Raw genomic sequence first — 17,850 nt, 5'->3', positions numbered from 1 at the left:
CAAGGTCACACTGTGAGGAAGGGAACTGCACCCAACCACTGCTTCAGCTTCGTGCCTCCCCCTCGGACCCGCTCCCCTGCTGGCTGCCCAGCAATCACAAACCACAACAAAGCTGCGCCGCAGTAAATGGACCGGATTCAGTACATGTGTTAATCACCGTAGGCACTTCTCTTCCTGCATTACAATGACTGTTCTGGATGCTCTCAGAAGTTGAAATTACTTAGGTATTTAACTTGAAATGACTTTGAGAGGGATATACTGAGATGATATTCATGGCCATTTCATCGCAGAATGTGGCAGCGTATTCAGCCAGGAAGATATAATGCCAGAAAAGGTGCAATGACACAAGAAAACAGAAGCTTGGGGCTTCCATCTAAAAGAAGCAACGTTACTCAATCACCAAAACTCTGTAATTACAAACTGTTAAGCAGCTGCTTCCCTTACCTGTTGATGCTTCTGCAAAAGGTGGATAACCAACTTGGAGCCAAATTTCAGAGCTATGCTTTGAACTTCAGAGCTGAGAAAACAAGGTAAAGGACTTATAAAAAAAAAGCAGCTATTTCTGCCATCATTCCCCTTTTAGAAAAAAGAACAGCTAGGTCTTAATTTCCAATTATTACCAATGGGTATTTTGCAAGCTGAGCAGTCAGTCTTTACATTAGAGATCTTGATGTTAGTTAAGCTTTTAGTTGATACACAAATGAAATATGCTCTTCCACCTCTCGTGGTTTTTTTCCATCTACATACTTCCCATAGAAAAACATATTTGAAAATGAAACCCAAGTCAACCCAGACAGATATTACTTTAAATGATAAACAAAGGCATCTCTTCAAGCTGGTGTTAAGCTCCCGGAACATCTCTTCTGCAGCTGCTAGAAAACTTACTAGTGCAGAATATGCCAACTGCTGGCTCCTGAGCCTCCATGCTACCCAGCAGGGTCTAAGGACACAGAGCTAGGCACTGTGGCTCCTGAAGGGCTGGTCTTATCGGCAGGAATGGCAACACCTGAGCAGTAAGGTCTGCTATTTCAGCTATTTCCCTCTAACAGCACTAGTCAGTGTTACTTTAATACTAGTATCTCATTTCATTCCAGAAATAAACACTCCACATCATCATTTAAACTTGGAAAATTTAGTGCAAATCAGCAGCAAATATGCACAGCTATAAAACACTGTTCTACACTCTATACCCTAAATATTCTGCATTAGTAACTCTGGGGTGCAATGTTTATATAGCTTAAAAAAAAAAAAAAAAAAAAAAAAAGAGACTATTAGAAACAGGATGGTCTTGCCCTTAGAGACTGGACACTTCAAACCTGTTTGTCCATTCCATTACGAATGGATGGACACAGTTTCTAATTCAGTTCAAACTACAGACTGGCTCCAAATTTTCAGCACTTTCTGCTGACTTTACAGTCTGATTAAGGAGCACAAACTGTAAGGATTAGGGTTAACCATTTCTGCCAAACCAATGAGGGAAATCAGATCTGTCATTCTTACTAGAGATCGTCTGCAGATAAACAGGATAGGACGGATGACAGATTCACAGTGAATGACCTATGTCTGGATCATCAATTCTATATGTTAAGGTGTTTCCCAATTACCATTCAGGAAGAGCTACGCTCGCTGGCTATCATCTGACAGCCAGAGTATCTTCTTATTCAGGGACTGTATTACTGGACATTTACAGGGTGCTTGCCAGTACGACTTGTGGGCCTTTTCAGTAATTCAGATCCATGCCTAACTGCTCTGAAAAATTCTCATCAAGACCTCTCTTTACTCAAATCAGCCATACTCACTTTTCTGAAACATGGATTTTTACATCAAAACATAGTCCAAACGCAATAAATTAATGCTTCAACATTTAAAGTTTTTAACATGTAAGCATTTTAACGTGCATGATGGACCATACCTGTCGGAGGTATCTACAATGTTTAAACTCCAGGTTAAGAGCTCATTTGGATTCATTTTTATAGAGTGTTCAGTCTCAGGAAGCACATTTCTGAGGTCCATATTATAAAGAATTTCCAGCACCTGCACACACAATTCACAAACAAAGAACTTACAAACAATCTCAACATGAATGTGTACATTTGAGATCAATAAAACAGTGACTTAAACCCCAGTTCAAGAACACAAAGGTCCTCTACTGACAGTGCTCAGAAAGGAAAGAGGAAGTTCTTGCTTTTACACAAGAACATCTGTTACAGAATTATAGCACCACTCCTATTCAGTGTGAAAAAAACCAAACCACTCATGTACTATTTGAAAAACATCATGCATGTTCAAAATATATTTTCAAAAAATAAGAATATCATTTACTGAAAACATACCAAATGTCAATAAAAAAAGCACCCTCCTACCTTGCAAAAACACTGGAGATTCTTTTCCTCCAGAGCCATTGTAAGCAGAGTACCTTCCAAATCAATGAGTAAACACATTACACCTCCTCCTCCTTCTGCGATCTGCTTGGAATTTATTTGTTTCAGCCACAGCAGTATTGCTTCCAATGCAAGCAGACGTACTTCATGAAACTCACAGTGAAGGAGATGAACTATTGACAGTGATGGTTTGACTGTTTTCTTTGCAACAGGCGAACTGCTGCTCTGGACATCAGGACCTGCAGTTACTGACAGCACTGATATTACAAGTTTGGTGATGCTCTGAAGATACTGTATCAGTCCTGGTACTGCAGATGAGTAGGGGATACCAGATACCAATTCAGAATCTGAAATAATTCCATTCATCTCCGCCCAAAATCCAAATATTTGCATGCCTGAAATGAGAATAAAACTAAGTAGTGACAAACAGATGATGTTATCATCTGCTCCAGACGATGAAGTGATTCTGAAGTTGAAAAACATCAGGTATGCAAAAGGTATCACAAGGTAAAATCAGGCATGAAATGAAAACATAGTTCTCCTCCATTTTAAAGTGATTCTGAATTATAAAACAGCTTTCCTATATATCACGTGTATTCATATTTCCATAGAACGAAATAAGGACACAAACTTTACAAAAACTATAAACTGCTCAACACACAGGATGGAAGCTTCAAACAATTTAAAAAATGCTGCACTACTTTGTAGATTGCCTGTCATCTCTTCCAATTACAGCTGTTTGATAAGTATTTCTTTTAATCAAGCTACTAATACAGTCTTGCAAATTGTAATGCTTTGCACTACCATTGTAGAAAGTGATTAACACAAATAAACTATATTGTATTAAATATATTTTGAAAAAAAAAAAAAAAAAGCAAGTGGTTTGGAAACCTCAAAAAGTACCAAAGACAATCATGCAATCATATTATCCTTGACAGAATAGCTCTAAAATCAGAGGTCAGACTGAAGAAAGTGCTGTCTGTCAGACTACCCAGCTGCAATTGAAACCAGGAGAAATGTTACTATTACGCCCCTCCTACATAAATAGATCTGTCATGTGTGTATCAGTCTAAAGAATTTACTGATTAAGAAATCCAGTATGCTTTTCCTATGCCTATTACCTTTGGACAGTTAACACAGCTAAGACAAAAAGAAGCTGCACTTTAATTCCTCTTACGTATCAGCACAGGAACATTTCAGCCCTTTAGAATGGTGCAACCTGCCCACATGGCACAGCAGAGCCCAAGAATCTTCTTTAGTGCTTGGCTACCTCCTGGAGTGAACAAAAAGGTCACTGCTATCTGTGATGCCAGAGGATTTCAGGCTTTAGCAAAATTGGCAATGTTAACACAAAGTGAAAGGAAAAAAAAAATAATCAATAGTCCTCACACACACACAGACATTCTCCTCACAAGCCCCCAGCTCAACCTTGTCCTCCATTGTCAGTTGGAATGAATTGTTTTATAATATGGAAACAAAGATTTTTGCCCAGTTCAGATGTTTGTATAGCTTGTACTGCAAGGAAATTAATATGCTATATCCCACAAAATTCAAATACAAGTAAGGGAAAAATCATGAAGAAGCACAGAACAGAAGAACACTGCCACTGGTGTTAAGGGATGCTGAAAGTTTAGGGAGTTTAAAATGTCAGAATGCATTAAAAGTAAATACAAAGATCAAAGGAAGCTTCCTCAGATTTCTTCAGTATCTGCAAGAAGACAATTCACTGCCGTGTAACTTTGCAATTTATAATTAAATAAGCACTAAGTACTACTAAAAGCCTGTCCAAATATTACTATTAAGTTGCTGAATTTGACATGAAACTGCAACAGAAACATGGATTCATTCTGTTGCCCATTAAGACATTCCCCCAAGCTTTCTATTTACAGTTAAACATCCTGCCCTTTCATATTCAAATTCTTCCAAAGCCACCTTAATTTGTTTGACATTTACACAGAAACTTGACATGGTTGTACACTGTCTAGCATGTAAGACAGAAGCGTGCTCTCAGTAATGCTGGAAAAGCTTCAAAGAAATTTGGTATTTTTAAAAGATTGTCAGACATATTACCTAACCATTAGTTCTGTCATTCATATTTTCACTCCAGTTTCTTTTCTGAACGGGCTTGTTGTAGTCAAAGAAACTGCAATATCACTGCAAACCTATGTAACATCATAACCCTCTAGATGACAGAGATGGCTTACATCTCGTAACATGCAAACTTGTATATTTTATTTGCTACGTTTTCTAAAACCCCTCCAAACAGACTGGCATTACATACCGGCGTCATAGCATAAACTAGCATTAATGCCTATGTCACACGACAAGTATCCAACCGCCAGAATTCCTTAAGTTCTGAACCATTTGGTTGCCTTGGAGAGGGATTAGGCCTTTGTCCCAGTTACTACACAGCCTGACTCCACAGACACCAGTTTAACAACAGAAATAATCCCAAGCAGTTGAAAGAAAAAGGTTCAAGTTCAAGCACCTCAGTTCGACAAGAGAAAGAGCTTCAGTCTGGGAGCCCTGCACCCTCTCAGATTTCCACGCACCCCCGTCAGCTGCACTGCAGCAATACGGGAGGTGACTGGCTCAGCTGTTCAAACCAAGTATATTTTTCTAAAGTATATGGCAAGAGAAGTGCGTTGCCTTCCTATCAGCATTTCTTTACGTCGGGGTATACCTATCATATGTGCAAGCAGTAACATGATAACCATCAGGATGGAAGGGTTAAAGCTCTGGGGCAAGGCAAGGGAGAGCAGTATTAGGCAAACAGAAAGAGACAGGGATAAATATTACGGGAAGAGGGGGAAGGTGTCTTCCATTTTGTTGGTGTCAACACTGCCAACTTTGCTAGAGCAACCTAACGTTGGAGAGAGTGGTGACCCCTCTGTTGACCCCAGGAGCTGGCAGCTTCAGATCCACTTCAGCAAACCTTCATTTGAATTTTGCAAGGCCACCATAACTTCACTCCGTGTCTTCATCTTTGAAGGGGAAAATTATTTTCATATAAAAAAATCATGGCAGAGCTACTCCTAGAATTACTAGTTTGCAGAGACTGCAATACAAGAGTCCTCTGCCACAGATCCTCTTTTTTCTGTATTTATCAGATACTTCTGCTGGTTTGGAAGCCTTCTGGATGACTTTTGTTTTTCCCAAGTAATTGTGAAAGACTGGACACCGTGGCTCATCTATTTTACAGAAAGTCTCTCTAAAACTGGATGTCTCAACAGCAAGGCTGTCAGCAAAACAAGACTGTCTGCATATTTGCTTAGCCTCAGCACACCATAGAGCAAATCCTTCCGCATTCATCTTGTGCTCCACATGCTCTCCGACACTCTTTTTCACACAAATATGTACAGAAGGAAAGAAAGCCCCCGTCTTATTACAATGCAGTGGAAATATTCCTGCTTTCAGCTTCATCACTAAGAAATCTTTCTTGCCTTTCACGTAAATGTTTTCTCTTCTGCTTAACTTTAAGTAAACTTTTCTTTGGCTTACATCAAAATACCTGACTAAACAAAAAACTACACTGGTTCCCAAAGTAAATGTCTGCCTCTGTTGTTAAGATACAGTAAAGACATACTTTTATTTACAAACAAAAATCACCATACAGTTTGACTGACCAGCTGCTGTGAGAAGGAAAAACAAATTTTGGTTGACCAAACAAGCAAACTGGCGAACAGCAGTCTTGTCCAGGATGCTGACAGATGCAAAAGGCCCCCCAAGAATTAAGTGGATTAACTCCCCCCCTCCCAAGGATTGCTTCATTTGTGGGATAGGAAGAATTTTGGTTCTCTTCTAGGAAGGGATCATCTACCTGGACTTGTGCAAAGCATTTGACACTGTCCCACGTGACATCTTTGTCCCTAGACTGAAGAGACATGGATTTGACAGATGGACCACTCAGTGGATAAAGATCTGGCTGGATGGTCACATTCAAAGAGTTGCAGTCAATGGCTTGATGTCCAAGCGGAGACCAGCGATGATGGCATTCCTCAGGGGCTGGGACTGCCACCATTTAGCATCTTTGCCTGTGACATGGACACTGGGATCGAGTGCACGCTCAGCAAGTTTGCCGACACCACCAAGCTGGGTGGTGCGGTCGACACGCAGAAGGGAAGGGATGCCATCCAGGGGGGCCTCGACAGGTGTGAGAGGTGGCCCCATGCGAACCTCAAGAAGTTCAACAAGGCCAAGTGCAAGGTCCTGCATGTGGGTCATGGCAATCCCAAGCACAGATACATGCTGGGTGGAGAATTGCTTGAGAGGCAGCCCTGAGGAGAAGGACTTGGGGGTGTTGGTGGGTGAGAAGCTCAACACAACCCAACTGTGTCCTGGGCTGCATCAAAAGAAGCATGGCCAGCAGGTGGAGGGAGCCGATTCTGCCACTCTACTCCATTCCCATGAGACCCTACTAGAGTACTGCATTCAGCTCTGGGGACCCCAGCATAAGAAGGACACAGACCTGTTGGAGCAAGCCCAGAGGAGGCCATGAAGATGACCAGAGGGCTGGAGCACCTCTCGTCTGAAGACAGGCTGAGAGAGTTGGGGTGGTTCAGCCTGGAGAAGAGAAGGCTCCGGGGACACCTTACTGCAGCCTTCCAGTGCCTAAAGGGGCCTGCAGGAAAGTGGGGAGGGACTTTGTACAAGGGCATGTGGTGACAGGACAAGGGGTGATGGCTTTGAACTGGAAGAGGGCAGATTTAGGTTAGGTATTAGGAAGACATTCTTTACCCTGAGGGTGGTGAGGCACTGGCACAGGCTGCCCAGAGAAGCTGTGGATGCCCCATCCCTGGAAGCATTCCTGGCCAGGTTGGATGGGGCTTTGAGCAACCTGGTCTGGTGGAAGGTGTCTCCAACCATACTTCCTTCTGACTTGCCTACTTTAATGTCAGTAGGCATAGGCCATTTAGATGATTCTATAAACACGTTTTAAATCTTTACCTTCCTTGAGTCAAAACAACACCACAGTCAATATACTGGCACACAAAGTTTATATAATTTCTGACATAACAAACAAAAATTGCTTTCAATTTGTTCAGATGGAATTTCTTCTGTTTCAGCTAATTAGACCAAATAATCAAAACATGCATTAACAAGCTGCCAGTCACAGTTTGGCCACAGGTCTTAGGGATTTAGGAAAAGAAAGTTAAAGTATGGCTAAAATAACCAACCTAGTTATTCCTGGTTGGTTTTGTTTTGTTTTTTTATTTACTGTTTAAACATTATCAGTTTTTATGTTAGCCTGCAGAAAAACTTGAGCTAACATTCTTTGCAAAATAAGAAAAAGAAAGAAGTACAATATTGAAAAAAAAGTGGGCAAAGCCTTCAAACACCATTTAAAAGTCCTATATATTGAATCATTTGGGCAAAATGTTTAAGAGTTTCCTACTTGAAAAACCATTTGTGCTTTCATTGCAAAGCATCTAGAAGTTTGATAATGCATACCATTTCTACCAATACATTTTATAACTTCTCATTAAGAAGGACAAATATAACTAAGAGAACGGTATTTGCAATACATTTAAGTTAAAACACAGTATTTTGTCATATTTGAGGGCACAAAAAAGGACTAAACCAGCAAACAGTTGAACACAGTTGCTCATGTTTCTGATCTCAAACACACATGTGCAAAGCACAGTATTTTTTGCAATTGTTTCTTTTCGTTCATGAGCAGAATTTAAGAATCTTAACTCAGCTACATCTACAAAAAGTTTAGCTGTTTGGAAGATAGTAAGAAAATGAAAGTCTGTTGTTGCAAAACTCAAGGAAAGAATATATTAGTGACAGTAGAATGCTGGCTGCTCCATTTTGATATCAAAACAATCTAATTATGAACAGAATCAGTTATGTAAATACAGAGTAACTGTTTCCACTGATGACAACAACAGTAGAATATGGTTAATCTCCAGAACTTTTATAAATTCTTCCACCTCAAATGTAGAAAGGAAGAATGCTTAGTTAAACTTCAAGTGGCAGTTTCTCCTAAACCACAGGTTCATCCTATTTGACATCCTGTTTAAATGTTTTCTCTTTCTCAGCGAACTTGATTTTTAAGACACTATACTTGATAATAGGCCAAACCAGACAGGAGACTGACAGCAAATATGCAGGATAAAAGAACGACTTGGAAGGCTTATCTTTAGCAAATTTTTCTTTCACCTTTTCCCTGACTTCCGTTCTCATCCTATTTCACATACGTTGATGGACTCAATACAATACTTTATCAACAAGCACCTTTCTTTGAACACACCATAACATATGCTTTTATTAGTCAAGTGCATTTTAGAGAGTTGCATCCATTTTTTCCTTAACAAATTGACAAAATACTATCAAAAAATGTTCTGAGATGTGAGCAAGAAAGAAAGTGTGACCACTTTGCTTTGTGGCATTCTTCATCTGTTACAGAGAGACAGAGCATCCCAGATCCGAGCTTTCACTGGAAGACACTGCTCTGACTCCTGTGTTACCAGCACTGCAGGGTTGCGGTAATACTCTCATCTTATTGTTTAGCTTCCACCAACTTCCAGGAGAAGATCTGAAAGCAGGAATGTCTAACGACAGGCCCTGTCAGAAGTCCACATATGCAACAAAGGAATCTTATCTACTGAAACGCTACATCACAGCATAGCCTGTCCATAGTCTGGTTTTCTCTCCCTCCAAAAGCCCATCCGAGTGCAGAGAAAAGTGCATAACCTCAGACACACACATGGATCCGTGGCACCAAAGCTTGACAGACCTCTCCTCCCAACGCCTGCTGATAAAGACTTGTGAATTACAAATTATTATAACCACAGCTAAGGTTGGACACGTTGCCACCCGGACTTGGGGCCATTTTTAACTTCCAAAAATGCCTGCAAGTGTCACCGGCTTCCTCCAGTAGGAACTTCCCCCTATTCCTACATCACCCACTCTGGTGCTGGTTTACTTCTAGAGGAGTAACTTGACTGGATTTTAGCAGGGTACGAGGGCCAGAAAATCCTGAAATTGTTCTCCCCATTAAGACTGCAAAGGCCCTGGACATCTGGTGCTTCCAAGTCTATAAAACAGTTACTGTGGAGACAATATATCAGAGATCTGCAAGAAAAAACTCACTGGATATTATTAATAATTACTGGATATTATTAAGAATTATTAATACTGACAACAGACATTAGCTCATCAAATAATTAATACCTAGATCTAGTAAAAACTTTTTTTTGCTCTCAATGAAGACAAAAATAGTATTTTTATTTATATATTTAACTTACTTTTTTTTAAAAAGGCTTGCTTCAGATTTTTTTCTGAGTTCCAACCACAATTCACAACTGAACACAAAAAATATGTAAGTTTACATAGTCTTGGCATTATGTATTGTCTCTGCACATCAGAAGACACTCAGGCGTATCAGGAGCTGGAAAAAATGCTCTAAATTTTGCCTATCGACTCAAGAGAGCTGTATTTTCCCAATGACATGAATCCGGCAACATTTCCATCCAAACCAGCAGATCAGAATAACTACAGGGAGGGTTTTTTGTTTGTTTTAAGATAAATAATCATCATTTGGCCAGCAATAAATTTTTAGCTGGACAAGATGCTTTTGGTATCCATTACTCCCTGCCTTCCTTATCCGACATTTTAAATTGTTTTGAATTTGTGAAGTAAATTCCCTAAGGGCTGTCCTGCACTTTAAGAGACAGATTTTATTAATTGAAGACAACAAATCACTTACAGAAAATAATCGTAATGTAGGAAAGGCCTAGGCAGGGTTGTACTCTGAAAATCTCTTTGTAATTGTAGCCCCTTTAGACAGGCATAATCAATTAGAAGTGGTCTGACTTTAACCAGTTGCAGGCTCATTACATTGCATTCCCATTTCTGTTGATGAAAATCAGTTTCAGCCATGGCCTGGAACTCATACACAGCACTTCCTGGGGCCTCTTAGATAAACACATCAAGAAACAGTTTTATTTGGATTTGTCCTTCACCCTTTATTCATTGAAACAACTTTACAAATCAAGATTAAAACAGAGAAAAATTGGCTCATAACCAGAGATACACATATATGAGTAAGATATTTAATCTCAGAAAAGCATAAAGCTTCAGCTAATAATTATTCCTTACAGAACATTTAAATGCAAGACTCAAAACATTCATTTTTAACTGCTGAGTTTAGTCTTTCTCTTACTGTGTCATGGGACACTCTGGTTCTATTTAATATAAACATGTTACTCCTTCATTTCAGAAGGGCTTCTGCCTGTGATATATAAAATTGTCCCTAACGTATCTTCAAGTTTTCAAAACCGTATTTCCAGTCTAAGTTTCTACTCTCTGTAGATACTGCCTGCAATATATAATTTTAAACCTATATTGGAATGAAGCGTTTAAGCAAGACAATACTAATGAACTCTCCCTGAGCAGAGTCCACAAAAATAATTGCTTTCCTTCTACAGAAATTGTACCTTACAACACCCAGGTTTGGAACAGTCCACACGAGCTTTGAAAAATAAATGAATCCACCACAATCAGTAATCCAGCCACAGCACGGAGCAGTCCCTCATGCTCAAAGGGCTATTCACAAGTCAGGGGCATTAAAAAAAAAATAAAAAAAAAAATAAAAAAGAGCATTTCCTGGTGTGGAGAAGTCAATAAAAGCTTTTGCAAATGTGCAGCAATTGTTTAAAAAACAAAACAGAGGAAAAACCCAAAGATAACCGAAATAGGAAAGATACTGATAAAGGAAATGTAATGCCCACTAAGCAAATGAGGAGCCCTCACCTGCAATACTGGCTGCTCTTTCATAAAAGAAAATAGAAAAATAACAGTTGAAGGGCGAATAATGAGAACAGTCATAAACAGAGGAAAAATAATTCATATGAACAGAATACAGAAAGGCTAGGATGATGACTCCTACAAAGAAGATGAACAGAGATAGCGGATCATGATTAAAAAGTGTAACAATTAATATTCCAAAGAGGATCTATCTTTAAGAAAGGAGTACACAAATTAAAAAAAGGGTGATGAGGCCAAATATGGTAGATGTAACTTACCTAAAACAAACATTAAAGAGCCAGGAAAAAACTTATCCCTAGAGACATGGTATATTGGAACTGCTTTATATAGGGTGGTGCATTCCTCCCTATAAAGCATGCAGGCCTAGTCACAAACAGGGCTCAGTACCCCACAGAATGAGACCTACAGTGCAATGTCATCTGGAAATTCCCTTTATTGAATTTTGACATCTGGGACCCATGAGAGAGTAATGACTTTTCAGAGGACATGAAAGATCAGACCCATGTCCTAGAGTCCCAGATAACCCTAACTGTCTTCCTCCAGTATAGTGGAACCCACTTGTCATATATTTTCTGTATGTCTATGCTTCTGCTATAACGACTAGATTCTGCATCAACCTGTCCGAAGAAGTTAATTTCAGATACGTTCATCACCAACTCCTTTTCCTGACAACTATCACTATTTTAACTGCGTATTCACAAGAAATCACAGAAACAGCACTTAGGGAATTAAAATAGAACTACTTCTGCCAAAGGTCTAAGCAACAAAGCAAAAGGAATTGGTTTTAAAAATTAAGGACAGCCCCCAAAACAAGACTATCTGAAATAAGGAACAGTTCCAATGACTTAAACGCAGTGTTCAGATCAGTCATTAAGAGCTTTAATAAAATGAAAGAACTACTCTTTAATTGCCTTCCTGGACTGACAAGGTAATTTATTATTCACTTGATCATAAGAAATGAACAAAACAGGCCCACAAAGAAGCTAGTTACAGCTGACCAAACGTGGCCTATACACAGGCACACCTGAAAGGCTATCCCTTCCTCTATACCTTTGTTTTCCTTATTGTTTACAGTATGTTTTGTGTTGTAGCAAACACCACCCTGCATCACTAAAACCACTGACAGTTCTGACAGGTCCCTCAAAGACTTCACAGTGATAAAGAATGAATATAAAAAAAAAAGAGATTTAAAGAAGCTCTCAGAGTTGTTTCTTACAAAATGTCTAAACATGAGAAAACAGTTTCTCTGAAATGCTTTCAGGTGTCTCACGAAGGAACATCTCTGTGGCTTTCAGGAAAGGTTAAAGTAGCAATATTCAGGGGTTTGGATTTTGTTTGTATTTACAATCTTGGACCAGAAAACCATTTTGGAACACTGGAGGGGATCTTTTTTGTTATACCATTCTAGAATTAGGAATACCGCAACATCATTGCTCAAGCTTTGACATGGAGCTGTAGCTCATTCTTCCCAACAGTCCCCAGCACTGGCTCCACAGGAGGCAGAGCAAAGGGCCCTTTTACGCAAAGCAGCGAAGGGACTCCAGCATTCAGCAGATACCACGACTACAATTAATATATTATTGTTTCTCTGGATTCAAGAGAGCTCAGGAATTTCCTCACAGATATTCCATTTGATTTATAGAACAGTATATTTGACTTACCTTGCTTTTGAAACTTCCCCAAGTGAGTACTCAGCATCACAAGGACATCAAGATAGGCAGCTCTGGTCACCAAACAAGGATTTGGCCTAGAAAAATCAAATTACTGAAAATTAAAACCTTATAACATCCACACTCAGAAACAGCAGTGAAACACACGAGCTTGCTGTGTTTATTTTACTTGTGTCTATTTTACTTAATTAATGAAGATCAACTACTGATCAAATGAGACTGCGTTTACAAAATAATTAAGCCAAGTTATGTAAACTTCATTTCCCGTCCACTCTGAATAACGGTCTCCCTAGCAGAATGGCAACACCCTTCCTCCATCCATTCCACCAAATCACAGTTTATATATTTTATCGTTATTGGATGAATCAGCTTGCCATGGCAACTAGCATGCCTTTGTTTTGTTTACAGATAATATAACTAAATGCATTAACAAAATTAAGTTTTTAGGTTGTATTGTTACAGCTCATAAAAGAAAATTCCCCGTGAATGGTTACCTAATACACCTTTTTAAAGGCCACAGCACACACTGTTCTGACAAAGACCACAGAGGCATGCATGTTTTTAAGATTAGATTTTTTACTTCCAGGCAAGAATATTGGGGATTTTGTATGTACAAAGCAAATTTGTAATAAGTTACTTTCTGCTCTACCTCTTCAAGTCACTAGTGATAGGCATTTTCTTTCCAATTAGAAAAGTAAAATTTGGTTAACATCTTTATTTTTCATTATAATGTTATCACAGTATGTTTTATCCAGGAAAACTTTTCTTAAAATATAACTTAATATGTGAACAAACAGGACATCCAGTTCAAAACATAGACATTATTCTGATGAGTCCAATGTGACTTGCACCAAAACAAAAACTTTTAGAATCAAGCAGCACAAGCCTCAAGTATGACTAATTCTGTTCAGTATTTCATTTTTATTTTATCTGGCACTTTCTTTGTATGCTTATCTTGATGACCGAAACTCTTTAAAAATACTGTGAATTAAAAATGTTCCAACAAACATTTTCAACTCCGTAACATCTTTAAAATTCAACAAAAAAAACCCTTTTTTAAATAAGATATGTGATCATGACATTAAAATGAAAGGTCTGAGCTTCTTCCGTAGACATTTGGCAGCTGTATTTGCCTATGGAGAATTAGCCTTATGATCCTGTTAAGAGACAACTTTTACCAGAAATGCTGCTCTCACCCTTCAGTCAAACTAATAAGCCTAAATTACTTATGCCTTCTTTTATCACCTACAATAATAGACATCCGTGTAACATATAGCAGACTGTATGCTACCAGGACTCCTCTTTTGAAAAAGTTTCTTCGCCTTTTGCACAAACAGACTTTTTAGATACTAACTAGTGAAGGAGTCACAAATCTCTGGAGACTCCATGCTTGCCTCTTACCTCTTGCCTTAAAGCACAAGAGCTAAAAGCCTGCCTGCAGAGAAGATGCACATCAGAGTGGATACCACAAGAAGCCAAAGCAATTTTAATATGGCCTATTTTTGAAAAGCTGTATTAGGAAGGCTTAATTTTTACCCACTCTAACTAAGCAAATGTCTCTCCCGTATCTTGGGCATCCAGTTGTTGCCCAAGCTGGTCTTCACAAGTCTGTGCAAAAACACCACCAAGGAACACCGACAGGGTTAGAAGCTCAACCCACAACAAAACAGAGCCAAAGGCTTAGAAGAAAAGAAACCAAGAGGTCTTTCACATGTACTCATAAAATGGACGAAAGCAGCCTTGACAGATTTCAGTTAAGATGATGAACATAACGGGCCTACTGCACTTCAGCTCCTTTGAAAAATGGAAGACTCGCTTATTATTCAGTCATTTCACTGGAAAGAAAGTTTCCAATGTACAAATTGTGCTTTGGGAAAAACATGGCTGACGCAACCTTTACTGAAGAAGTGACAACAGCAATACTGACATGTTTTTTTATTCTGGTCCAGTTTTTAAGCATTTACCACTTCATTTTGAGTATGCACATATGCATGTTTTGATTTTGAAATGAGGCTTTTCTACGATAAAACATGCCAAACGTTTGTTCTTGGCTGACTCCATTGCTCTGGTGATGCTAGTGAATTCTCAGCCATATGTGCCAGACGGACACAACAGGAAATTCAGTTTTCCAAAACCAAGAAATTTCAGTGTTGTTCAGACTGTAGCTGAAAGCTCAGTCTTGAACACAATCAAACTGTGATTTGCATAACAGACCTGACAGCCAAGAATCGCATGCTGAACATTTCAAATGATGCACGGCACAGTATTTAAGATGACCTGTGCGTGCCGAGCTTCAACAACCAGAGTGGGAAGAGTACAAGATGTTTCTTTTTTAAGACAGATACCCAAATAAAGTGGTGTTCTCATAAACAAGCTTTGAGGAAATCTGTCTCCAACAAGAAAGTCACAGCAGTAGCAAGGGTGGGAGCTCCAGGCATCTGGAACAGCATTCTCTTTTTTGTCCAAAACCCAAAAATTAGTTCATTTCCCTTCCAACCTGGATATTAATGGAAAAAAATACATCGTGTGCTAACTCCAGATGATAAACTGTATGTGACTCTGAATAGGATAGAGCTAGAGATTGTTAGGACTCTTATATCTAAGGGTATGCCCTCACAGAAACACAAAGTCGATACTGAAACAATATTGATGCTACTACACAAATATACTAATAGCAGGCTGGTGATGTCAGTGCAGCGATCCAGACCTCAGTAACATAACGCTTGGTCTACATTAGCAACTACGTTGGTTTAACAACAGTTGGTGTAACGGTGAAGTTAAACAGCTGGTATCAAAGACCCAATGACCAACCTACTTACTGTGCCCAGATGCATTAAAACAATTTTGAGGAGTTCATCTTGTGGCTTTTTGTTTTCCTTTGGATACAGAGTTTATAGCCAGCCTGCTCCAGATATCTCATTGCACTTGGAAGCTTATCCCACAGCTTCTAGCACTACTTCATGATGATGTACTTCGAGGCGGACTGTCCAGGGGGAAGTAAAAATCATCTCACAGACAACCACAGAGTTAAATTTCACCGACAGCCAATATTGCAAAATCTTTCAGCACATCTGACAGAAGAGAGGTCAAAGGCTGTCTCCCACAAGTAACATGTAAAAGGCAAGCATCATCACAGACTTGACCTGCCAGGCAGATGGGAAGAAGACACCTGCAACCTTCAGAAGCACAGGCAGGGATGGAAAGGATTACTGCTCAGAAAGAACATGGCCCAGAAGAAACTAATTTTAATTTATTCAAGAATGAAATAATGACAGGAGGAGCTGCTGTGTCCCTAGCAGATCATCACAAAACTCCATACAAGATAAGATGACTGAAAGAACGCAAGTCAAAAAAGTTAAAGGGACCAAAGGTTTTAGTGGGTCTACAGATACTTGTTTTAACTGCCTAAAGCTCCAGCCTAACAATATTTTTAGTATGGGGGAGGAAATGTGCCTTTTTTCATGGCTGAAGAGTAGACAAATCTGAACACACAGGTGTCAGTTTCCATACTATTAATCTTGATACATTATAGCAGATTTCTGGATTAGATCCTGAAAATGAAGTCTTCCAAACATACTCAATTTCTTATCATTAATGCTGAACAAGTAATTGGGGATGGGGTAGTCCAACTTTGTAATTTCATTCTCAATTCTGGTATGTGAATATAAAATTAGAAAAGAGTTGAAGTCACTGGCAGGAGGAAACCTTCTGTTAGCCGTTAAAAGAGTGCGGGGTTTTTTTTTAAGAGAAGAAGGTTAATGAAACTAAATAGTGCTTTTAAATTCACAGGCTCCTGTTCAAACACCTTTGAAGAGGTCCAGGTTAAGCACTTACCGCATATTATATGCCCAGAGTAACAATAAGCTATTTGTTTTCAACCAGGAACTGCCTGGTAGGTGAATCAGGAAGCATACCCTTCCGGAGATATTCCCGCTCTGCAGATGTAAATGACTGGGCAGGTTCAGAAGCTCCACATGCAATACTGCATTTTGCTCCAGCTGGCTTCAGCTACCTACAGTAGCACTGGGACCGCTTTGATTTCTGTTCTTCCTTTAACTGCCTTTAAGTACCACTGCTTGCAGCTTAGGTCTAGGTAACGTGAAACCAATCCTAGACTCCCACAGTTTGGAGCTCTGCAAATATTTTTTTTTAAAAGTTTGATTCACCTTTTATAGCTAAGTCATGCTGAATTTAAGGTAGTCATCAGTTTGCTTATTTTGGATGGCAGATCTGATGCAAACCAAACTGGCATCTATTGAAGAAATAAGCAATATGTGGTCACAGACCTCCTGCTCACACACACAGTTTCAACTCTATCAGGAACACATGGCTTAACTTCTGAAATTCAGCTTCTCTTGTATTACTGTTTATTTTAAAGAAGATCAACATTAATGAATTATGGAGCAAACCACCTCCTCTTCCAAGGGAAATAACAAGGAGCAAAGAACATGGAAAGCTCACACATTTGGCCTCGATTCTGTCAGAACACTGGGAAAAAGATTTAAATAAACTAAATATATAACCTCTTGCTCCTCTAACCACTAAGGTCTGCAGAGGCCCTTAAACATCATTTCTACTCATTACAGGACACCATTTATAACCATTCAGACTTCTATATATAAACAAGGATGCCAACCACACCTTTATGTAGAGCAAATACCAAAGAATTTTGATGCACATACTCTCATTCTCTTCTCAAACCCCCAATTTCCAATGACACAGTCAGATGACTTAAAAAGATGACAACTATTTTCTCCTAGATCATTCTTTTTCCAAAGGCGCACCATCTCACTTAGAGATGAACAACAGTAACATTAATATATTGTGCTTGTTACATAAATCAGAGATACAACTCACTGATTATGAAATCAAAGCTATTTGTGTTAATGTTTATAACACCAGGTTTTGGTTACTCTAGTCAACAGAAATTCAATATCTTCCAAAGAGGTAGTTTATTTTGCTCATATTTTTCCTCATTAGGAAACAGATGTTGCAAAACTATTAGCAGAACACGATATTTACTA

General features: G+C 39.1%; 1 protein-coding gene across 3 annotated transcripts in view; it reads right to left on the bottom strand.

Moving 5' to 3' along the window:
* Window positions 1-17,850, bottom strand: part of THADA (THADA armadillo repeat containing) — a 162,342-nt gene that overhangs the window by 34,512 nt on the left and 109,980 nt on the right. For all 3 annotated transcript variants that reach the window (XM_037405051.1, XM_037405054.1, XM_037405053.1), the window contains exons 31-34: window positions 12,818-12,903; window positions 2,364-2,776; window positions 1,913-2,034; window positions 445-517 (exon numbers count right to left, since the gene is read on the bottom strand). In XM_037405051.1, coding sequence (XP_037260948.1) covers window positions 445-517; window positions 1,913-2,034; window positions 2,364-2,776; window positions 12,818-12,903 — 694 coding nt within the window. The remainder of the gene's footprint in view (window positions 1-444; window positions 518-1,912; window positions 2,035-2,363; window positions 2,777-12,817; window positions 12,904-17,850) is intronic.

This window comes from Falco rusticolus, chromosome 12, assembly GCF_015220075.1.
Source record: "Falco rusticolus isolate bFalRus1 chromosome 12, bFalRus1.pri, whole genome shotgun sequence".
In the NCBI taxonomy this organism is placed as follows: Eukaryota; Metazoa; Chordata; class Aves; order Falconiformes; family Falconidae; genus Falco; species Falco rusticolus.
The sequence above is the reverse complement of the archived record's forward strand: the minus strand, read 5'-3'. Positions and strand labels throughout refer to the sequence as shown.